The sequence below is a fragment of the Enoplosus armatus genome, chromosome 24 (genome assembly GCF_043641665.1).
Source record: "Enoplosus armatus isolate fEnoArm2 chromosome 24, fEnoArm2.hap1, whole genome shotgun sequence".
Taxonomy (NCBI): Eukaryota; Metazoa; Chordata; class Actinopteri; order Centrarchiformes; family Enoplosidae; genus Enoplosus; species Enoplosus armatus.
The window spans coordinates 982,500-1,007,103 of record NC_092203.1 but is presented as its reverse complement, the minus strand read 5'-3'; the positions used below and the strand labels follow the sequence as shown (position 1 = coordinate 1,007,103).

General features: G+C 47.4%; 2 protein-coding genes across 2 annotated transcripts; both read right to left on the bottom strand.

Annotated features, from left to right (window-relative positions):
• Positions 1-1,605: 1,605 nt before the first annotated feature.
• Positions 1,606-8,170, bottom strand: gucy1b2 (guanylate cyclase 1, soluble, beta 2). The gene is given in 16 exon segments (XM_070930932.1): positions 1,606-1,763; positions 1,903-2,078; positions 2,315-2,469; positions 2,608-2,754; positions 2,990-3,138; positions 3,232-3,355; positions 3,800-3,996; positions 4,435-4,528; positions 4,627-4,728; positions 4,858-4,961; positions 5,000-5,233; positions 5,453-5,552; positions 5,833-5,993; positions 7,223-7,317; positions 7,418-7,491; positions 8,114-8,170. Coding segments are annotated over 16 exon segments (2,127 nt in total).
• Positions 8,171-11,042: 2,872 nt separating this feature from the next.
• On the bottom strand, positions 11,043-23,049 carry LOC139306968 (protein SON). The gene is made up of 19 exons (XM_070930930.1): positions 22,966-23,049; positions 22,151-22,281; positions 20,523-20,716; positions 19,130-19,222; positions 18,683-18,950; positions 16,274-16,556; positions 15,876-16,069; positions 15,550-15,702; positions 14,916-15,091; positions 14,467-14,601; positions 14,219-14,305; positions 13,313-13,564; positions 13,113-13,223; positions 12,731-12,847; positions 12,455-12,602; positions 11,794-11,862; positions 11,588-11,703; positions 11,355-11,456; positions 11,043-11,139 (listed from the first exon to the last, which is right to left on the bottom strand). The coding sequence occupies exons 1-19, from the start codon at positions 23,046-23,048 to the stop codon at positions 11,062-11,064; spliced, it is 2,790 nt and encodes a 929-aa protein (XP_070787031.1). The 5' UTR covers position 23,049; the 3' UTR covers positions 11,043-11,061.
• Positions 23,050-24,604: the final 1,555 nt, after the last annotated feature.

Genomic DNA, 24,604 nt, shown 5'->3' with positions numbered 1-24,604 from the left:
CCAGCTCCACGCGGGGGCCGGTCCTGTAGGCCTAAGCTTGCAGCAGAATGTTAGAGCACTCTACCGAAGTCCACGGATGCAAATTGGTCCGCATACGTTCGCGCTTGGTTGTGGCTATCTCGACCTCGAATTTTGATATTCAACCCAATCCTAATCGCGAGCGTTTCCATAGCAACCATAAGTAGATATGGTCCGAGGGGGCAACGCCGTTAAAAAAAAAAAAAAAAACCCCCTGGTTTGCTCACCATTGCTCATGATCATGCTTTTTGGGTGACGATACCTGGATTAACGAGGCTGCTATAAACGTCAAACCGCTTTTAATTGCGGGTCTTTAGAAATGTAGTCCACCTGGATCCCTTTCAGTCTCAGTATACCGTCAAGTCCAGGGACTGGGATCCTGGGATCAGACCCTATCTGCCTTGTGCAGAGGATGGGTTCTCCTCGTTGACTTTCCCTCGGACTCCAACAAGCAAATATCCTTCCAACGTATTTTTTATTTCGTCCTCCGGGATTTTTATCTGGGGAGTTTAAAATGACGACCCCCCCCCCTTTGTTGGAAGCTTCATTGTATACTTTTTTTTGTTAAATTGCTGTTTTAATATTGAAGCCTTAAAAGGGATTCTGTACATATATCTCCGTTTCCCACCCATTGTGCTTTATCACTAAAATGAGTGCAATCCGGATGTATGTATAAAAATGACGTTGTTGAAGTGTTGACTTATATTGTATGTGTGTGTGTGTGTGTGTGTGTGTTTGAGCCGACAACCTTACATAAGAAATTCTGTGCTCTACTCACCTCACCTCTGACACACACACACACACACACACACACACACGAACGCACACTGCATGTGTCATTATGGATTGAAGTGGGCTGATTTTGGCTCGGCCATTATCTTCTTACACAACCCACTACAGTGAAGAGAGACTCAGCGTGTGTGTGTGTGTGTGTGTGTGTGTGTGTGTGTGTGTGTGTGTGTGCATGCGTGCGAGCACTCACATTACTCATGTGCTTGTGCGCCATTTCAGGTAATTTCCAAAATTGCACACTAATAAAGCCGCGTGCTCTATCTATCAGCCCTCTGCCCCCTCTTTGTCAGCGGGGCTGGTGAGCTTTATTGTGAAGTGTGCAAGTCTGAAACACAGAACTGATGCAATTAGTATCGCTTTGAAACCTAAGAGACGAGGGGGGGGGGGGGGGGGCTTTCCGAGCCTGGTGGCAAAATGCAAAATGGATACCGGCACCCACATTAACCGCGCAGTCCGTTTAAAACACAATAAATCTGCCACTAATTGGGCGGGAGGATGATTTCTCACACGACTGTCATGCGTTAGATTGGAGTTGTTGTCATGTGTAGTGCAGCCCGACCACCACATGGTGGCGCGATTGCCTTAGGGACTAGGGATACTGTATGTGTTGGCACTTCCTTATCATATATATTTTGTATTTTAAGACCTTGTGCTGTCTCAGTTTCTTGAGTTCTGGCTGTTGTTTAAGAGAGACAAGATGGCTAAGAGAGCGTTTCTTTATTCATCACTCACAGCATACGCATATGTTACTGTATCATTATTATACACCCATGGGCAGAGAGGGGGGGGTCTCGGTCAGAGCAAGACACAGAGTCTGCTGTTGACCTGGCTGTTCGCAGGTGTGCTGTCGCCGCCCTCGTACGGCGGGGTGACGTCCCAGGTGAAGGCGCCGCCGGGGGTGGCGTCTCTCCGCTCGGTCTCCGCCGCTCTCACTTCAGGCTCTTTTTCGGGCTCTAAATGAGACGGGGACATTTTTACTCCTCCGTCATGTCACAAACTGGACTGTGGCTGGCTGGACAGTAAGAGGACATCGTTCAGGGAGACTCGAGACGTCAGCTTTTTTTTTGTAATTTTCCACAGTTTCTCCTTTACCTTTTTCGCCATGGAGGTCCTCGCCATAAAGACGGGTCCCTCCGGCCTCCCTTCCCATGATGCCGTCCTCGGACACCAACAGGTTCCCCAACAGGAAGTAAGTGGTCATCTGGCCCTTACCCTTCACCTCAATCTGCCCGCGCTCTTGTATGTCGAACCCCGAATCCTTCAGCTCACTGAAGAGGTGGATGAGGGTAGGTTGAGGGGAGGGGGGGGGGCAGACAGAAGTATAGTTTTATATAGTTTTCTGATCACTTGTCATTATCAGCAGATACCTAAGTTTGGATATGGGAATTAGCATCAGGCGAAAAAAAAGGTAAAAGCGTTAAAAGTCCATGACTCTGTTGGCTGGGGGGGGGGGGGGGGGCACATACATGCAAACACACACACACACACACACACACACACACACCTATATGTTGGAGCGCTGAGGTGAATGTGGTCGGGGAGTCCGTGACTCTCCATCCTGGAGGCAGTGTTAACGGTGTCTCCGAACAGGCAGTAGCGAGGCATCTTCTCCCCCACCACCCCGGCTAACACCGGGCCGGTGTGGAGACCCACACGGATCTGAAACACACACACACACACACACACATGTCAGCGCGTCAAAAGTGCTGGACGGTATTGGTCTAAATTGTAACATAACAATAACAATGTGTTTTATTATCATTTGGGGAAACTGACCCATTCATTGAAAACTCTTACCTGTATGGGTTCGCCTGTTACAGGGTTGGTGACCTCTCCGGCTGCAATCCTCATACCCAAGGCAAAGTTGGCCACGCGGTGAGCATGGGTCTTCGTGGCGACTGGAACGCCCCCCACCACCATGTACGCGTCACCGATAGTCTCGACCTTCAAGGAAACCCCCGAGGGAATTCAGATGGCGAAAGTTCACATATGACCTCCAAACAGACCAACCAAATGAAACACACACACACCAACAGAAGCAGCGCGGATCCGATTACAGGTTGATCAAATGCCTGAATTTGAACCTGCGATGCCTGATTTGTGCTTGTGACGCAGGATTCAGATTCAAGAAAATGCCACTGAGCCAACTACTTGGCGGGGAAATCGAACGGGATGGTACCTTGTAGATGTCGTGTATGCTGGTGAGCCGGTCGAACTTGGAGTACATGGAGTTGAGCATGTGAACGATGCGGATGGGCTCGCAGGCGGCGCAGATGTTCGTGAAGGTTACCACGTCACTGAACAAAATGGTGCACACCTCGAACTCCCCTGAAGAAGAAAAACAAAAAACAGGCAGACACGTTGACCGAGCGTCATGGAAGACATGTGGAGACAGAGGGCCGGGTTGCCAGGCGGACCGACCTGCCTCCACGCTCTTCCCGTCTTTAAGCTGGTTGGCTATGTGGCGCGGCAGCATGGCGTACAGCAGGGTCTCCGTCTTCTCTTTCTCAGTCTCCAGGTGCCGCGACAGAACCCTCAGTTCCTCCTGCAGGCCGACAGGCGCATACAATGAATTACATCTCCGCCGCCTGTGAAAACTGGCTGTACAAAATCCCACATTTGTAAGCTGTCATTGTAAAAAGAATATTTTTTTAATAAAGCGTGGTGGAGGAAAAAAAGGGGCTTCCAAACTGGGTCGGAGAGAAACAATAAAAAAAAAAAAGGGAGGGCTTGCATGGGGTGACCTACTTTTTGGTTCTCAAAACACTGAAGAAAAAAAAACAAAAACCTTCAAGAAACACTGTCTCGCAGTGAACTACTTTCTACCCAAGAAATAGTCCCAGCCACTAAAAGCTGACAGGCCTATGTGCCACGGCTGAGCCCCGGACGTTTTCTAATTTCTTTTCAGGCTGGTAAACGGGAGCGGCCATTTTGGCCATGGACTGGCAAAGATCACATAAAAAAACAAAAACAAAAGCCGCTCTCCTACTTTTTTCCTCTCCAGCTGGTTGGTGAGCTCCATCTCGGCCAGACGCTGCTGGTTGAGGAGAACCAGGTCCCTGGTGACGTCGTGCTGGGCCAGGTCAGCCAGGTGGAGGCCGACATCTCGGAGCTCCTGGAGGTTCCGTAGCTTCGGAGAGCACAGGTACAACATACAGCCAAGAGACTCCATCCACAACATCTGACCTGAAAGTGAATGTAGGTTAATGGTACTGCTCACTCGCTGACTCAATCCTCTTAGTCCACTGCGGGACATAGGATGGACATTAGGATGGACTTGTTACTGTTATATAACGCACTGCTCAGACTTCCGCACCTAAAAGGCACGCAAAGTGCATGTTGAGGTTACCACTTGAATGTCCACCCGGACAAGACTACGATTATGTCTCTTTAGGGGAAGTGATGCCTGTCCATCACCATGACAATACCGCGGCCACGCAGACCCAGTACCTCCAGAATTTCTTCCCTCACGTCTCATTCTAGGTACAGTCTGGGGGCCTTAATCAGCTTGGGTCACGAGACCGAACCCTTCACCCCTCCCGTTTGCGTCCATTCATCTGTCCATTTGACATCCAACACCTTCCGTTAAACAGCAGCGTGGGGGTGCTGTCTCTCAGAACCCACCTCTTAATTTGAGCGTGGTGTGTTTGTCTTTGCAGCTCTTCAAGACAAACTGACTGTTGATGAACTTCCTGATGCTCTCAATGGTGAAAGTCACCTGGAAGACAGAGACGGAGAAGGCCGCGCAACACCGGTATTAAAGTTTAAACCGCCGCGCACGACTGCATTCTGCTGCGCTCCGCGACTGCGCTTTACCTGCGGGTGTACGATGGTGAAGTATTGGTCCAGCGTGGCATCTCTGGCTCGGAGGCCTGGAACAAACTTCTGTATGTTCACCCCCGTCTGCCTTATCTTCAGCTGATGGGGAAAAAAACAGCGCCACGAACAGAGAAGGCAACACACACACACACACAGCATCAGGAATCCGCACACAGCACGAGTTTGAGCCGAACTGAAAATAGTTCAAGGTGCGCCGGTGAGCCTTACGTCCTCATCGAATACAACATGGAAGGGAAAGGTGTTGCAGAAAGCTTTCTCTTCCATCCACAGCTTGTTTGGGTAACATGGACTGAAGGTGCACTGGGGGCTAGCTGGGAAGTACGTTAAACACATGTCAGCCTACGTTCACATTCGAATTTACGATCCCTCAGATTTTCTAAGGGTGCTCAGTATAAACTCGTGTGAAGGTTACCTTTTTCTGAGGAGCGGTCCTGGTCACCGGTCTCGCTGGCCTGGTAGGTCTGTTGGACCAGAAACACGACGTGCTCCTTCTTCCCCGTCCGCTCGTCTTCCTCCGATTGATTGAGCACCACCATGGTCACTTTGCTATCAAAAAACTCTCTGGCAACCGCCTCCATGATACCTGCAGCGAGATGGGGGGGGTTCTAATGTTCAAGTCAGTTCATCCAAGTTGCGTCTTAAGGACGCCATTTTGCATCCACTTGTGGTTGTTTTACGTCTCTTCTTAGTCATTAAACACTTTCAAACCACAACAAATGTTAGCAGTCACTTCAAGCTTGGTCCAGCAAGCCAACTGCCTATCACTGACCCTGGTGACCCCCCCCAGTGTGTTTGTTTTTACCAGGCACAATGTGGTACAGGCCCTTCCTGTCGGAATAGTAGTGAAGCAGCATCCTCCCGTCGTCTGTCATCTCCACCCGGAAAGACGGCGCATTCATTTCCTTAAAAACAGGAGGTATGACGCTGATTCGGATTTCAGTTCTAACAAACGATCTAAACTAGAAGAAGTAATTACGGCACATGGCAGCGGCCGCCCCAAATCAGCACATATTTAAGAGGTCTGAAAGTGGACGGCATTGCGTGGTTGGATGGACGGGCGCCTGGGCAGCTGGAGATGAAGAGAAGACGTCTCACTTCTTTCTAAATATCTAACATCTAGCAGCTCCGCCACCGTAGGTGCCTTCCGGTCCTTAGCCGGGTAACGAAACAACGAGAGAATACCTGATAGGACAGCGCCAGGTAGCTGTGGAGAGCGTCCAGATTTCCAATGAACTCGGTGAGATTCCCTCCCAGCGTCCTCAGCATGGTGTCATAGCCCGCTTGCTTACAAAAGCTAAAGAAATGTCCCCCGAAAAGCTTGAGGAAGACGTCGGCGGAGACATCTGAAACGTCCCCCCAAAAAAAAAAAAACACACAGAGGAACGGCGTCACAGAACTTTTCTAGAAATATTATATATATATATATATATATATACGTCATACACGTGCACACCTGTTGGACGGCAAGACATTCAATTACCGCCAATTCCCGAAAGCACGTGCAGTCTAGATAATCAGACTCTTGGGAAGAGTGTTGACATGCCCCCGAGTAAACAATTCTTGTTATGCTTTATACATCCGTCACGTACCTGGCCAAATACTCTTGTTTCTTCAGTACTGACATTATATGTATATATATATATATATATATATATATAAAAAGGCAATTGAATCAAATATATGGGATTCAATTCAAACAAAACCTTCTATGGAACGTTAATTCTTAAAAATATTCTTTTTTTTTTTGCATCAATTTTCAATCACATAATTTTTTTTTTTTTAAGGCTGCGGTTGTGCATGCGTGGTGATACGAACCTCCGCCGGGAGTGAACCTGTTGGATTTCAGCGGGGACATTGTTAACACTTACTCACAAGACTGATCATCTGCACACACACAGGCGTCCACACATGCTTTTGTTTTTGTTTTGGTGCAAAATATATATATATATATATATATATATATATATATATATATATATTTTTTTTTTTTTTTTTTTACAGTAAACAGACTTATTTAGCAACAGAAAACCGCACATTTGACAATACGTGTGCGAAGTACTTTGTTACTGTACTCATTTAGTTACTCGTTTCCACATTTATGCCACTGCATTGCTGAAGCAAACTTTTTACTCAAACTCCTTATAATATATATATATATATATATATATATATATATATATATATATATATATATATATATATAAAAAATTCTTTCCTTTTGGGGTCTTTAATACAGGCAGTGGCGAGACTGCAACTTTGTTTTATCAAGAGAAACTTCAGCTGAAGCTAACTTCAACCCCATATTGTGCTCGTTTCCAGCTCGGTATTTTTTATTCTGGGAGTCTACTTGGGTAGTTTTACATGAGTCACAGTTCATAAAAAGTCCTTATTTATCTTCTGCTGGCCCTTTCTGCAGCCCCCTCAGTCCCCCCCTCTGTCTGAAACGAACCGAAACTGAAACTGAACCACCTCCAAAAACTTGAGGAGCAGATAGCAATGGAAGACTAGCACCAAAAATGAATGGAAATACTAGAGCTCCTACCAAGACATGGGGGGGGGTTTGAACTCTTACCCAGCAGTGAACAGGCCTCCTGCACCAGGCTGAGGGTCAGGATGTCATCGTAAACCGTGTATGTCATGAAGGTATCCTGGACCCCTGGCAGAGAGCTGTGCAGAAACCGTGATTTATTACATCTTAAAACATCTCCATAAAGTTGTCCATTAGTGTATATACTGTGTGTGTGTGTGTGTGTGTGTGTGCCCAGACCTCAGTTTGTCCCAGGTGTCCTGGCCAAACCTCTCCGTCACCAGAGACTGGAGGCAGCTGTTGATGAACCCGTACTGCAAAGAACACAAGCGCAGGTCGGCAATGTTCTAATTCAATTCAGTGCCACAAATTGCAGCAAACAGCAAGCAGCTATTTCCTAACTATTTATAACAAAACCAAATGTCACCAAGTGTGTGTGTGTTCTAATTGCACCCTCAGTGCAGTTTTGTATTTATAACAGATGAATAAATCAAATAAATAGGGTTTATCATAAATAAATAAGTCAAATGACATATTTCAGACTGTGTACGTATGCGGAAAATCTGTGAACTGCATATCTTCGGTCGCTCACTGCTCTCTCCGCCTTTACTGAATCGCCACAACAGCCAATTTGACCTGAGGTCAGTCTTGTAATAATAAAGTCAACGACCACAAAAAATAGAAATGTGTTTGGATCAGCGCCTTCCTTTTCCTACCAAACCCCCCCCCCTCCCCCAAATGAACCAAAAGCATTGGTTTGCACAATCCACAATTATTGGCAAGGTTACGTCTTTGGAAGAACACAGTAGGGAGACATACTCACCATCGTCTGGCGTTATCCTGCTGGATTCTTCAACCCCAATGGTGCAAACGGTGACTTTATTCTCTCTCTCCACCTCACATGTACAAAGATGTCTCTAGAGAGACACCCCCCACCACCACCACCACCTCCCACTGAGCCCTCGGTGCCACGCCATTGTTGCGACAGCCCATTATTCCGAAACCCCAATGGTCGGGAAAAAAAAACGTCCCATTGGACTGGAAGCGTCGGACAACACCTCGGCGCTGGCAGTTCAAACTTAACAATAAGGAAATAAATAATAATTTCAGGAAACAAAAGCGAATAAAAGTCAAAGTGAAACATTGATTACTAGCCCTCAATTACACCCCTTCTTCTAAATGTTTTTATTCCTATTATTCCTGCATTTATTTGTAGCAATAGACACGATCAAGTAAAGTTGGACTGAGTATATATATATTTTTTTTACCATAATGTAAATGTAACATCAGCTATTTTTCATAAAATTTTAAAAGACAATTGCTCTGGACAAAATGGACATCTGCAGGAAAGCCGAGAACCTTTTTTAATTCTGTTTTTACATTTATTTATTTATTTTTGTCGTATTTGGCACTTTGTGTGTGTGTGTGTGTGTGTGTGTGTACAAATAAAATAACCCAGCAGCCGGATGACAGTAGATTCAAATGAAACACTTTTAGTTTAGTTGTACAACCATTTGGGGGTAGGTGCGGCGCTGTCCATGGTGCTGAACCGGAGTGCTCCAGGCGCCGTGCAAAGGGTTGGGGGTGGTTGGGAATGAAACTACGTACATTTCGTGATGGATTACAGGTTTGTTTTTTTTCCTTTCCTGGGCTCACCAACGTGTAGTAACGTTCATTTTGTTTTTCTTAAACAAACGTTACCCAAACAGGAAGGAAACACGACATTTGTCGCGGACTATTTTCAACAGAGGATGAATACACATTGAGGGTGCTTCTGAGCATATCGTCCGTGATACGTGTGAAAAGGAGAAACAGCAGATCATGAAAAGGACAAAAAGCAAAACCAAAAAACGTTCTGATCACATCTAGACAGATCAACGCAGATCCACGCTACTTTCCGGCAGGATGGTGAATCCGAGCGCAGACAGCGAGCGGAGGAATCCGGCCGTCGCCCCGGACCTGGCTCCGTCCAGGTTACCAGAGGAGCGAGGGGACAACGTTTGGGGCTCTGGTGAGCGTTCCTGGCCGCATGCGAGGATCCGTCGCCTCGCCAACAGCGTGTTTTTAAAAAGGTTTCGGCACACGGTGAGATATGCACACACACCCACAACACTTGTCAGTAGGCTCAGTTTATTGTTGGCTTTGGTCTTTTCACGGGATCTGTCTGACAATAAGAAAAATATAGAGTTGTGATTTACAAGTTTATGAGGGGTCGGATGAGGAATAATACTTGCCTCTTGTGTGTGCTCAGAATATATAAAACATCTAGCAAAAAAACCCAGAAAAACATTAAGAGTCAGTAGTCATATTTCTATCAATTTGGGAAGGGGCAGTTTTTCCACAAAATTACTGACAAATGAAAGCAATATTATTGAATTATAATTCCGGTTGAAATAAATAATTTTGACCACAGCATGACGCTAACAATATTTGACTGAAGTGCTCCTTTAAAAAAATATGCCTGTGGGCCCCAGCCCCCTTTGTATTTCACCTTTTATAAAAACTGGACAAGGCCTGACTCAAACAACCAATCAGGGTAATCGGAGGGAGGGGGGGGGGGGGCTCTGTCTTTTGTTTCCGTCTCTTCTAACCTTTGCGGTTCACAATCCAACCCAGAAAGGTGGAAACCAAGCCCTTGTTTGTACTGAGTCGATGCGATTGGCCAGTTTCGCGCAAGCTCGCCTCGATTGGTCGTTTGATTCAGACCTGGTCCAGTTTTTTTAAAACACTAAATACCAAAGCGGGCAGCTGCTCATGGACACATTTTTTTTTTTTTTTTTTTTTAAAGGAGGCCTTCAATGAGATATTGTTAGTGACAAAATTAAATTCAACCAAAATTACAATTCAATAACATTGCCTGCTGCAGCTTTAAGGCGAAACGTCTCACTTCCCAGTGATACAAAAATGATCACAATATATGTGTGGGGATTTATCCGATTTTTCATCATCACAGAAAAGTAAACGGCGCCTTTAGACAAGTGGTGGACTGAGAAAAAAAAAAAAAAAGCACTCGCCAACCACAGCAGATACCCAGCTTTAGTGCCCCTGGCAGTGTTTGGGAGGATGATAGTGACTCCTGCTGGTTGGTTAGGGTACTTGTGTGCTGAGGGGCTGGGATTTTATTGGGGGGGGTGGGGGGGATATCCACAAGCAGCTGCCACAACTCTCACATGTACCGGACGGCTGAAATGGTTGTCGGCACCCTTCCCTTTGATGACATTCCAAAGCTTTTTTAAAAATAAAAAATAAAAAAATCACATTCAACAGGCATCGTGACCAAGAAACATAATGTGGCTCCCTCTACTACATAACATAAATAGAATCTTTATTTGTTTACACATTTGAGGAGGTTCAAGTTCCATAAAGTTTGACAGCATTTCTGCATGAGAAACATTTGGTTAGGAGGAGGCCGGGCCACAAAAATGTAAATATCGGGGCCGACGAGACAACGTTGCTAACCGGCAAGACACAAGTCGTTTACAGGTCCACCTTTAATCTAACGCACCCGGACAAGTCCACGGCAGAGAAACTCATTTTCTGGTCAGCTAATATATATATATATATGGCAACTGTGTCATACAAACCATCCATCTTTCCAAAATCCTAACCTGGCAAACTTATTATTTGCCGCCCCACCCCCCCCCCCTCCCCCCGTCATGAACATTAAAAGAAAGAGTGTGATTTTAGCGGGCTATAAAATCGTCGTAAAAGTGTCGTCTGAGGCCAGACCGGCCTTCATGGTTCTCGCTGTGTGTGTTCATTTCTTAGCATATAAATAAGCCACCGAGCGTGGCAATGACGGACCGGTTATTTCATCAAAAGACAATACAGTCAAACAGTTGAACCCCCCCCACCCACCCACTCCCCCACTGCCGTGTGTTTGTCTATGTCGAGAACAAGGGGCCAGTAGAAGCAGCAGTGAAGACAGGGCCGGTGTAGAGTCCGGGTCCGTCCACAGGAACCTGGGAGCGAAACAACACATTTGAATTGAATCAGCGACGCAAATTCTGGTTCCCTTTTCGTCTTCGCTCCTTTAGGCGCAAGCGGACTCGCCGGGGAGCAACAAGCTAACGTCGGGCTATTAACTCCATTCATTTTTACGTGCTGTACATATGTGCATTGTCTTCATACTGGAGAAACTTGCCAACTGCTCGCACTGCCATTTTTTGAACGTTACCTCTCCCAGAGCCTGCAGGGCGACCGTGGCAGCCATGGCCTTGGCATGTTTCTTATTGGGACTCGCTGTCTGGGGCTGGTAGTCCACGCCGTTCACTGTGACCTGGAGACGACACGACATACGGACGGAGGATCACATGTTAAAGGTTGCACCCGCGTTGAAGGAAGCGGGCGCATCGCAGGAGCTTTCAGCGCGACGGCCTGATGGGAAAAAAAGAGGAAGACAAAACCCACCTTGAAGAGGAAATTCTTGCGGTGGTCAGGTCCACTGTGGTGAACCATGACGAAGTCGGGCTGCATTATCCGTCTCTTGTTACACAACTCAATGAGGGCAGACACCGGGTGCTTCCCTGTACACAGAAAAAAAAATGCAATATTATATATATATATATGGATTTTGGCTGTATGTGCCGCGACAGTGTTTGCTGAGTATTCGTTACCCATTAGATCCTTGGTTACCACCAGTCCTCCCGTCTGCTTCTGGGGCTTCTCTCCTTCAGCCACGAGCCCTGAAAACACATCATCATCATCATCATCATCACCACCACCACCACCACTAGCATTAGTGCCATTATTCTCATCATCAACGTGAGTTTCAAAGGCAACATCTCCGTTCGTTTAAAGGTCCCATATTGTAGAAAGTGAGATTTCCGCGCCTTGTCTGATCAGAAAGCAGCTCTGGGTGCTGTCTAAATACTGTGGAAGTATCAAAACGCTCGGTCCACGGGGAGAAATGAAACACAGCCCGCATTCGGGAACCGTGCCTTTTAAGCGAGCCGTCAGAAGGTCAAAAAATATCGGCTTGTTTCAGACAGAGGGGGGGGGGGACTGAGGGGGCTGCAGAAAGGGCCAGTAGAAGATAAATAAGGACTTTTTATGAACTGTGAATCATGCAAAGCTGCTCTAGCGGAGTCCCAGAATAAAAACATCGAGCTGGAAATTAGCATAATATGGGGCCTTTAAAATCTGCGGAGGTGTCGCGTGGGCCTGCTGATGAGGCACTGGGACGGGTCCGGACGAGCTATGAGCCATATGGCACGGCCAGGCCTGGATCCACAAGGGGCTCAGCATTCCTAGTGTTTGTATTCTGTGCCCTCACACCTTTGCGGTCGACCTTGAAGTCAATGATGATTGGCTCCACGGTGCCCTCGCGGTTCCTCCCGAGGCCCTCTCCGGTCTTCCAGCCCATCTTTCTCATCAGGAACTCCCCGACACCGCCGGATACTGGAGCTGCCCTGAGGAACTGGTCCTAACAAAGACACAGGCAGGACGCGTGGAGACAGAAGGTAAGAGGGGATAATATATGCTAATGTATTTCCATTTTATTTTTTTTGCGACATCTAAGTGATTTTGTTGCATTTCGCGCGCGTGTCGTACCTTCTTCAGCCATGCTTGTGGTCCGCCGGTGGACAGCTCCTCCGAGGTGAGGATCTGGGCTCCGGTCGAACCAGTAAAAAGACCCGGAACGGTGTTGGATTGGGCCCATGCGTCCACCTATCGACACAGGGCATTTCCATCAGATCAGACAGTAGCTTTCCATAGCTGGCATACGAAACAACACTCACACTAAACATGACATTTGTTACTGATTATTATATTTAGAAGTGAAAGATCTGAATAATCGAGTTATTTCATTTATTATCAACCAAGTCTGCTTGTCACGTGTAGGCATATAAAGGTACAATGACTGTCTTAATATTATTTCATTTTCTGAGTGCGCGTATTGTTAATAATAATACTTGAAATATGTGGGGCGCACCTGCTCTTGGGCCCGGCTGAGCATGCAGATGGCGCTGACGTCATAGGGGTTCTCAGCCAATCGCCTCTGAGCTTTGATTCTCTCCGTCACAGCCTGAGAGATGTCTACTGGCTGCGGAGAGAGGGAGAGAAACTCAGTCAAGCCGCAACAAACTTACACAGCAGATGCTACTAGATGCACAGCATACTTCCACCTCTCACCTGCTGCAGCGGATCAGGAAAGACGCTGTCGTTATCCGGCGCAAATGCTGGCTGCTCGGCAACCTCTTGCAACCCTGCGGCTGCCGCCGCTTCACCAGATGCCGCAGCCGCCACCGCCACCACCGCCGACGATGACAAGACGGCCGACGCTACGGGGACAGTGGCCGGGGCCTTCCTGGAGGCGGCCGCGGCTTTGTCTGCCGCCTTGTCGACCGGAACCCATTCTCCGTAGGCGCCCAGCGCCTCGCCCTCCTGGAAAGCGTGACGTGTTACGTTACTTCCCAAAGAATTTTTGAAAATTGTTGCGGTAACACAGATGCTAATTCATTGCTTGCAACTTAGCAACCGGTTCCCCACACCTTCTCTAAACGCACGTGCTGAGCCCTCATTGGTACTTTGCGCCTCCCTTTAATTGTTTTCTCTACTTTATTATTATTTCATTTTGTTTTAGCATGAATGTACCGTATACACACGCACATTATCTTCGCACTTATGTTCAATTCCCGGCGTTTATTGGGAATTTTGGGAACAAAATGTTCCTTTTGGGATAAATGAAGTTCAAGCGCAAGAGAGGGCAACAAGATGGCAGAAGTACAGTTTAAAGTTGAGTGGACCCCCACAGGATGCTTTGTGTTGCTTTGGTGCTCAGACCAAAAGGAGAGCTGCTCTGCCTTCACTTCGTTTGTTTTCATGCGTGTTTTTTTTTTTTGTTGTGCCTTTGGTTACCTCTAGTGGACACTTATAGTACTGCCCTGTAAATACCTGCCTCAGAGCTGAGTGAGTTCCTTGTGGACGACACGGTAGCAGGAGGTTTGCTGTAGTTCTTAAGTTTCTTCCACTGCAAAGCACCTAGTGCCTTTTAAAACTGAACTGTTACGAGACCCAAATCCAATGCACTATTCAGACCTTCTTGCGATGCTGGGATCCAGAAGACACGGGGAACTCCTTGGCCATGCCGGCGTCGCTGCGCACCGCTGGACGAACTGTCGTGTTCTGGAGGGGGTAACGGTAGTAATGTTGAGATGGGGTAATATTTTTGATTTGAGGTATTATTTGTTTTTGTTTTTGTTGTAATGGTTAGTTTACTTCCTTATCATGTTTCTGTGCATGTCAGTCATAGTAAATGTGTAAACTCATGCAAGGCGCAGCGTTACGTTGATGCTGAAGCTGATGGCCTTTTGCTCCCGAAGGGCGGAGCCTCCGAAGGGTTTCCCGTCATCCTCTTCGTCGGACACGTGAGGCATCGCCACCGGCAGCTCTCCTTTGCTGTCCACGATCATCTTGCATTTCTACAAACACACACACACACACACACACACACACACACAGAGTAATTTAAGTACTGCCTTCAAGCAACCTAGTCTTTACCAACCCATAGAGGCAGCGCAGCATTAGCATTCATACACAATCAAGACATTTACGCGGAAGGGGAATATAATGAAATAAAATGAATAGATGTAGCAAAAAGAGCGGCCCAAAATGGATCTGAATACATGGACTGGACTGTGATTCCACCTGTTGTTGTTGTTAGTGACTTTTGTGTAGACTTAATTGAATAACATTTGATTTTTTTTTTCACACAGCACACGCTCTTCGCCCTTACATCGGTAAACTCCTTAATGCTGATGCTGTTGGCCTGCTTCGCCACCTTCCTCTTCACCTCCTCCAAAGCGGCGATGTTGGGCTGCGCAGCCACGGGAGGCGGCTTGTTGGTAATGGAGGGCAGCGGGAGCAGTGACGACAGGGTGCCCATGTTCGACAAGGCTGCCGTCATGGTGGCTGCGGGGGGGGGGGGGAGACAAGAGACGCAGGGAGACAAGAGCGAGACAGGAGCCGATGAAAAACAAGCGCGGCGGCTGGTACAAGGTTAGGTTGGTCCCTACGTAGCAACACCTAGGCTAAGGTAATGACAACATGCAAGTAATATGTAAAAAATAAATCTGTAAAACCCAAGCAGTTTAGGCTTAGCTTAAGCTTAATAAAACACAATATACAGGATATTTAAAGTCCTAAAATATTAGAAACACCTCTCAACGTGACAGCGGCCCAACCTGCAGCCTCCGTAACGACCGCGGCTTTGAATCGAAACGCTTTCACCAAAAACGGAACATTTATAACCTTCGCGTAGGTTCGATTACAGCGACAAGAGACATTCATTAAAATCGGCATCAAGGCCTTTGTAGAGGCGCCGAGGGAGAGAGGTGGAAGAGTCGGGGGGGGGAAAAAAAAAATCGTACCGGCAGTCATACTGGCCATAGCGGCGTTCATGGCCATACTTGGCAGCGCCAGGGGGAGCACCGTGGACCTCAGGCTGGCGGGGATGGGCATACCTGCTTTGGCACACATGGCGGCAGCGTTGGCCTTGGCGATTTCTAACAACTGGTCCTTATCTGAGGGAACACAAACGCAAGGAGGGGAATCACCGAACTGAAGGGATTGGCGTTGATGAAATACCTGTTCCCCAAATGTATTTGTGACGTATTCTTTATAAATAATAACGCTAAAATGCACTAAAGTTGGTAGTGTGACATTCAAGTGAGTGATTATCATATTCTTATCTCACCCAGTTCACTGATGCGTTGGGGGCTGTTGCTCGAACTGCAGTGTTTCCGGGTGGGGGTTCTGTTTTTGCGGAGGATGAGCACGGGGGAGTGACTCGGCTCTCGTTTCCAGCGGTCCCTCTGGCTGTACGCGGCCCTCCTCTGACCCCGCGACACCGACCGCGACCGCGACCTCCGCGACCTCCGGCACCCTGACCTGCACCGGAACAGTGTGCAGCTCAATTCATTTGCAATGAAGCGCCGTACCAAGCCATACCAACTGAAGAGTGGGCGCAATATGCAATGCACATTTTCAAAACAACATTATTGGTGATCACCACAAATTTTGTTTCATTTAGCTATAACGCCAACAGGTTAAAGGTGATCCTAACAAAGAAAAAAAAAAACCCAGTCACTGTACCTCGACCGTGATCTCTTCTTCTTCGAAGGGCTCCTGGATCTGGACCCCTTCCTGTGGCTCCTACAAGGTGACGTGGATCTTTTCTGCCTCTTTGATGACTTTGCTTCTTTTTTCCCCTGCGGGGACTTGGAGGGCTTCCTCTTCTTCTTCGCTGGTGATTTAACATTGGCGGCGAAGGACCCGGGGTACTCCGACGCTTTAAGCGGAGGGAAACTGGGCTCGGTGGTCTGCTCCGGTTCGGTAGATATGGACTGGTTCGGCGTGGGCTGGGGCGCGCCAGAGCCTGGAGCTTAGCATTAGACCACAAAACACATTACTTGGACACACCTTCAAGAACTAAACAAACCTATTTTTGGGTAAGGGTTAGTGTCAAACTGTATGCCGACATTGTTCAACTGAAGACGGGTCTGTGTGTGGAGGCATTTCAAACGTGACATTTATGACGGCATCACCTGAACGTGTCGATGAGCGGAACTAAACAAGACCTCAACTTTTCGACCTTCTCAACCGCTGACTTACTTAAAAGGGGGAGGTGTCTCAGTGTCCCAGTTCTTCTTCGTCCCACAGCTGGAGATCAACTAAGACTTCCACAGAGACCGTCAATCCTGCGCGGTCAGCAGCATTGAAAGGACAGTTGAGAGCTGCTGGAGCTGGATGAACTCCGCCTTGATGACCAAGCTCCTACTCGCGTGTCTTAACCAACCGCGTATCAAAGGTGAGGGAGCTCGTGTTTAGCTCCCCAACGGTGAAGAATAGAGATGTTGATGCTTTGACGGGGAGTTCTCCTCGTCCGTCCAGTCCTGAGTTGGTTTGCTCAAGTCCATGGGAAGAAGTAATGGAACGTAGATGTGCTTGTGGTCCGCATCTTGATCAGGGACTCATTCATGGAGCGCTGCTTGCAGAGAGGCGTCCTTGGCAATGGAGTTCAGCAGTCACCCTCAGACAGCTATTCAACAACTCGACTGATGATGAAAGTAAAGCAGTGAACTTAAGGGGGGACTTCTCAGGTCCTCAGTCTTCAAACCATCTGACAAGATGTTTTGCAAGTGAAAGGAGTCACAGTAGCACGCTGTGAAGTCACGGCTATTGGAGAAGTGACCCAATCCAAACATGACCAACATGCCCTCCATATTCTTGGCTGACGCTTGACGCTGGTCATGCGATCTGGCCTGGGCCAGGCTCTGATCGCAATACCACTGAGAACTGATTCTTCCCCCGTCATGTGGCCGGACAGCACAGTGGAAAACACAACTCGACCGTTCCGCCAAAGCCAGAGCCTAAATGACAGCCTCTTACCTGGTCCCATCCTCGGGTCCTTCAATACCGGGTGTACTTCTTCGCTTCAGGCAAACACGGGACAGCTTCAGTTTCTATTCCCTCAGCTGTCCACACTTTGGCAGAATCTGGGTGAGAGAGAGAAAGTCTGTGAAGGATGCTCTGAGGGTGGTCCTGGGTATCCAAAATACAGCTGCAGTTCTGCATACCGTACAAGTGGAAGCGGAAGGGACGAATTAAAAGCCTTTGGGGAAACGTCTCTTCAGTAGTCTGGACCTTGTGTGGACCATGTCACCCCAAAATCTGCCCTTGATGGGGCGGCTCCCTCAGCCTGAGACGCTGGCATCATTGACCATTTCTGGACAAGTTTTATCAGAAACCACCTTACGGATTTGCAACAGACGGAACATGGAGAAGGAGAACCTTTAAGTGTATACAGTCATGGTTGTGGACCCCCCCAAACGGCCTGTTGGGGGGAAAAAACAAAAATGACATAGACCTAGCTGGGAACAGATGGAAACCAAACCTGACTCTGGCCAAATGCCCGCCTGGTTGTTCACCCAGAGAAAGGATGATTGCTGGGGACTCCGTGGTGCAAAACAACCGCTTTTGGGTGGAGGGATGGCTGTCGGACGTCGCCACCAGAGGGCCAGACCTCAGAAAGAAAAACAAGCAGCCCTGCCAAGAAAAGGAAACGCCCCAGGTGCAGCCACTCTTCCTTCCTTTTATTCTTTCTTTTGACTTGTTGTGTGTGTGTGTGTCCTGTAAGTGAACTTCCTCATTCAATATTTGACTAATTACATTTGATCGCCATGGTAACACGTGGGTCTTCTTTTTGCGGAGTTTTAAAGTAAGCACGTACCAAATGCGTCAACCAAGAAATCAAAGAACTGACTTCCCGGTTTTTAAAGAAATACGATCTTATTGCATCAAATACAGTAGACGCAGTGGCGGGTCAACAGATGGCATAACAAACTACTATAAGCATATCTATACAATTTACTTTTAACGCGCCATCAGTGCTGCTATCATAAGGTTGGAGTGTAAAACCGTATTCAGGCCAATAAACTGATTTGATATTAACGCAGGACATCATGTAACGGTATAAATACAATGTCATTAAACAGGTCCTACCTAGTGTTTGTGCTGTGTCCTCTGCTTTCTCTTCTTTTCCCCCTGCTGGCTGCTCACTGTGGTCGGGGCTCCGCAGCCCCGCGCTTAACTCCGTCAGCTCCTCTGCCTTGATGTTTCCACGGGCGGGGCTGGAGGCCAGCTGAGGCGGCTGGGGGCCTTTCGACGGCCCTTGGGTGGGCTGTACGGATCCATCCAAAGCTCCCCTCTTCTCGCAGGAGCTGCCAAACGGATCATTGGCAGGACAGAGCAACACCACAATGAGAGAAGGCTGCGTTTCAGACCAAACGAAGCAAATTCAACTTTTGGAGAAACGCAACCTGACGTCTGACCTGATTTGGTCTGATTTGGCCTTACAGTTATTGTAAAAAAAAAAAAAAAGGACAGGACGTCAACCGAGGTTAAGTCACACAGGCCAAAAACCAGTCAACTGATGGTTTTCCTTCATACCTGGACCGGGTCCTGTGGCGCTGTGAGCCGGACAGGGAGCGAGTTCGAGATCTCCGGCGGTGGCGGTGGCGGGACCGAGAGCGAGATTTCCCCCTCACCGAGCAGGAATGCGAATGAGAATGGGAATGTGACCGCGAACGGGAACGGCAACTCCTCCTGCCGTGCCTTTCCTCCTCTCCTCTTCCTTTATTGGAGCTGTCCTGTTAGGAAGCAAAAAAAGACGTGTTTCATCATTTGCTGTTTATCACATTATGAAGGCGGAAGTCTCGCAAAATCACCTTTCAACAAAAGACAGACCCGAAAGGCGACGCAAAGCCGTAACAGGCTATCTGACGGATCGAAAAAGACGTATAGCTCAGTACATAAATAAATACACACAATTATGAGCGCAAATATACAGCATCACGAAAAATTTGCCCACATTTTGCACTTGAGGCATCACACTTGTTTCACTGGGTACACGCCGTATTTGGTTGGGCTCAAAAACAATTCATGTATTTTATTTCTATTCCATATTGGGCACCGAAGCCACATCTTAACGAATGAATGAACCTGGCTCAAGTGGCCGCAGCAAAAAAGGGAGACACGCCATGGACATGGTTAAAGAACAGTTTATTATTAAATCAAATTAAAGTGCCCGACACGGGACGTGGAAATCAGTAGGGTCACCTCAAGTCACCGTCACAGAGGCGCCCACCTTCGCACCAGCAGGTCTCCCCGAACAAAGTAACCGCGGGCAACGCCTCTAACCTTGCCATCCGGCGAAACCTCGTCCCACGAAAACAAACCCGAGGTGAATCCCTCGAAACACACGGAGGAAGATGCTTTGCCCCTCTTGGACTGACTGCAGTTTTGGGACGGCAAATTTTCTCCAACTCCAGTCGCTCCTTCAGCACAAGCTACCCCCTCCCTCTCCTTATTCTCTCCACGTCCACCATCCATGTGCACCAGCTGAGGGCGCTAAAACTGAGCGGCTTTCGGCGTCACGCGACAAGTCAAGATGATGATGAAAGGCAGCCAACAACAACTGCCCAGCAAAATCGAGCCGCGGCCGAACAGAGCCTTTCCATACAAGGCTCGAAATGTATAACTTTAAATTGTGGAAATAAGACCCAGTTATCCCTGGATGCACAGTCCAACAACAAGTTTGTAACTGGAAAGAAGGGCTTGGCCAGGAAAGAGAGACCAACGTGCCTTTAAAGTACCTCCTTCGGATCAGTCGCAATGTCCGAATCCTAACCCGTAATATTCTGAGGATGCTTAAGTACCTGCTAATAACAAGTCAGGTCCAATATTTATATTTCCCCTTACTTATATTTAAAGGAAATATATCTGTATTTCATTACAGAGTAAAATAAGTTTTTTTTTGGGGGGGGGGGGGGGTGTTTTTTACCTGCTTTGGGATGATATCAGGCAACTCCTCCCGTCGCCTTGGCGACACGCTTTGAGCGCGTTTGCTGTCCCTCCGCTTTGAGTCCGAATCTGACGAGTTCTCCTCCCCTTTCCTCCTCCTCCTCTTCTTCTTCTTCCTCCTCTTTCCCGTCGAGTGCCGCTTGTGGCATCGGGACTTGCTCTCGCCATCGTCACCTGGTTCAAACGGTTCAGCGGCGCCGTGTCAGTATAGCGCGTTCGGTACAGAACAGAAATGACTGCATGCCTAGAGATGCCATATGGATAGGTATATGATTGGGGGGGAGGGAGGGGAGGGGGTGGTCTTGGGGAGTATGGTGACGTAGGCAGGGAAATTGGTTGGACATGGTGCACATGAAAGAAAAGACAGAAAAGAACTAATTGAAAACATGGTACTTACCTTGCTTCTTATTTGTCTCTGTTGGTGTTCCTCTTCTATGAAGCAAAGATAAAACCTGAGTTAGGCACATTTGAGAAGCGGGTATTAATAGTAAAATGGCAGTTTTGTTCGTCCACAGTGACAGATTTCAACTCCACTCGCACTACTTTACAAGGCCAAACTTTGCATACATGCGTTTGCGTGTTGTAAAAGGCCCAGGATTGGGTTGCAAAGTGGTATTGGGTTGTACACACTACTGCCTTTCTCCTCTATTATGCTTCATTTCCACCACATTGTATGGTGTGGCTCGGCTCGGCTCGCCTGGAACCGTCCTTTTTCTTTGGTTTTCCAGTGGCAAAAGTTGTGGAAAGAACCTGGCAACACCGCGGACCTAGACCTCACTAGAATCATCACTTGCACGGGACATCCTGCCCTTTCGACGGTCGGCAGAGGAGCAGACGTTCCTCTGGCTGCCGATGTAAAGATCCAGCGAGGGTTGTGTCACGTTGAAGACGGCGTCACAGCGGTTTCCCGCGTAAATCACGGTCCCGTTTAGAGTGTAAAATAGACGATTTTTTCCCCTGCAAGTACATGTATGCATACATGCATATTGTCTTCGGGCAGCTCCGCAAGATGGCGACGGTCAAAACGCCAAACTCCAGGCTTCAAATCGGTAGTCCACAGACCAATGGGTGCCGTCACGTCCCAACACCCAACGTTGGTGATGCGTTGGCACTGCGTAGCATCCAAGGAAGGGCAAATGCTCCAGCATTCCCCGCGTTCACAAATGTAAGTGTATTTTTATTTGCAGAGTGACCATATTTACTACTTTACTCTTCGGTAAAGGCATGTTGCATGTGTGGACCTTCCGGCAGGACCTTGATCCGAAAGCGCACCCCGAAATCTGCAGTTTCGTGCGCGCGCCGCTGTGGCGGTCAGCGAAGAATCCCGCCTACATTGAGGGGGGCACTATCTGCTGAGAGAAGTAACTGGTGCCAAAAGTGAGTGGAGTGGAGTCGAGCCGAGCCGTACCACGCAGTGGAAATGAGGCTTTAGAGAACCGTTTCATGATGATTTAGTGTTATTAAATCATCTGAATAAGGCCCTTATAGTGGGTATTGACAGCCATTCACCGTCCACGGTTCACCTTGGCTGATGTTTGCGCCCTCCTTCCAGTTCGGCCCCGGACTCCGAGCTGCTCCCCTTCTCTCGGTTCCTCCTCTTCTTCTTACTTTTGTGCCTCTTGTGCTTCTTATGTTTCTTTTGCGGGCCGCCGCCCCTCGAGTCTTCCCGCCCGTCCCTCTCTGAAGTGGCTTTCTCAGCCCCGGCCATCTCTGCGCCGGCGCCGGCTCCTTCAGCAGCACTGACGGACACACAGAGAGGCAGGTTGCATTTGTTTGTGTTTGCCGGACATCCAATGTGCTCAAACATGGAAATGTGTTCAGATGAGGATGAAGGGTGGTTTTACAAAATATCTTGTTTTCAAAGCGGCCACCGGGGATTAAAAGCTAGAAGAAGCAGCTCTCAGAGGAGCGGGGAATGTGTGCTGTACCAACACAATGTCAGTTTTAATGCTCCAGTTTATTACATGCGGTTATTGTTATTAAAACACTTAATTTGAAAGGGCGCCCGGGGAAAGTACTTCCTGCCTCTGAGCGCGAGCAGGCAAGAAGAAAATATGTGCACAATATAAGTTACCAGGCTAACCAGTAAAACGACAGAATCTACCGTTGGTGCCAAATTAAAAATTAAAAAATAATAACAAAACAGGACCGCTTTTCCGGCCTGACGAACTACTTTCAACCATGGGGCTTTATTTACACCCGGCCGGCCCTGCTAACAGCATCGCTACCGGTCGTATCTCTACGTCCCAATGTATAAACACATAGCTTACGCTAGCTTGTACATTTGGTAATTTGGTCCTCGGATCGGCAGCCGGCCACCGAAGCTGTGGGAAACTACCATGTTCGTTCACTTCTTTTCACCAGCTAGCTAACTGCATTCAACTGTCGCTAAGGCGAGCGCAAAACACAACAGTCAGACATACGCTTTGTCTTCATTCTGGTCTTCAATCTCCCTGATTTTATTCAATATAAAATCCTGTAAAATTTGCTCTATGTTGGCCGCCATCTTTGAGTGTGCGTCTAATTGCAGGTCCGGGTAGGAATTGTTTCGTCGTCCACTGCGTTCCGGGCCGCCGGCTCCAAAAACAAACAAACAACAATTTAAAAAAAAAAAAAATGGTGACCAGCGCACTGCACTTGTTAAAGATGACAGGAAGCAGTTGAATGAAACTCTAAATGATAAATACTAGTGTGTTTACTAGGATTGATGTGCTTTATCATAGACATATGGTGTATATATATATATATATATATATCCATAAACAGTGATTGCAGTAACTACAGTAGACAACAGTTACAAAGCCAGCCAACCTACCAAAACAAAATAACACAAGCAAATAAAAGGGAATACAAGTCACAAACATATTAAATGAAATAAAATAAAAAAGGTAAAAACCCATAAACCGCATAAAAACTAGAATCAGATGATATCAGGGAAAGGTGGGGCGATAAAAGTGCGCTTTAAGATTGGATGTGAAAAGAAAAAGAAGTCCGGGAGGGCCTGGTTGTCCAGGAATTTGGGACATCCCTGATTTCCTTTAGTCCTAAAAGACGACTCGTGCCATCCGTTCCATAAATTACATTTACAGTACTTAAAGTGCACCACAATTTTCAAACGTTATGTGTTTTATTCAACTTTTATACTCATACTAACACACACACACACACACACACACACCCAGAGCTTACACCTCAGATAGTACTACAACTAGTGCTCCCTTTGGGAGGGGACCCCCTCTCGTGGTCTAACTGAGTAATGTTACTTTCAGAAATAAAAAAATAAATAAAAAAACACTGCAGAATACAACCATTTGGCCAAAGAAATACATAAAATAGCAATTCCAACTTAGCAATTGTGACCTTACATTTGTAGGTGTCACATTAAGACCTTTCCTAACCAGTTAAAGCCTCCCCTTCACTTGTTGGTGCACCCACAATTCACCTGACTCCGAGCCTGCCCTCACACATCATACAGGGCTTAGGCATTGACCACATGTTGGGCTCACTCCTGACAGGTTACAGGCTGTATTTTCCTTGTGAAAAAAAAAAAGCCCAGATTCAAACGTACTCTGCGATGGTTTTTAACCGCAGCTACTCGGCTGCACCACAAGAGGGCACCACTGGACCGAGTGCCAGCTGTGGTATTTCAATTATTCACATTGGGACTCGCAGGCAGGCACACATACAGTCAGCAGAATTGGAAAGGGTATTGTTTTGTTTGTTTGTTTTTATTTCACAGTGTGTCTGGAGGATAAACACACAGATGTTAAGTATGCCTTAGTTGCATGCAGGACTTTTACTTGTCATGGAGTATTTTTACAACATAGCGTTGCTACTTTTACCTATATTTACTTATAAAGGATATGAATGCTTCCTCCATCACTGACATTTAAGGGGGTGGGGGTGGGAGAAACAGTGGGCTTCTTTCAAACCACAGAACCTTGAACAATTTACCCATTATTTCATATTAAACAGTAACCTGCCCGCCGGTCCGAAAACCCCCAGAATGTAGACTCCCCTCCTCCCCACCACGCACTCCACTCCAGTAAAACCACAGGGCCG

Bases quoted from the DNA above. Each gene is read 5' to 3' on its own strand.
- LOC139306968 (XM_070930930.1), bottom strand. From the start codon at position 23,048: ATGGCGGCCAACATAGAGCAAATTTTACAGGATTTTATATTGAATAAA. The intron at 22,282-22,965 runs GTATGTCTGACT...TGTGTCCGTCAG, and splicing joins GACCAGAATGAAGACAAAGC to TGCTGCTGAAGGAGCCGGCG. The intron at 11,457-11,587 runs GTGGGTTTTGTC...TGTCGTCTCCAG, and splicing joins GCAAGAATTTCCTCTTCAAG to GTCACAGTGAACGGCGTGGA.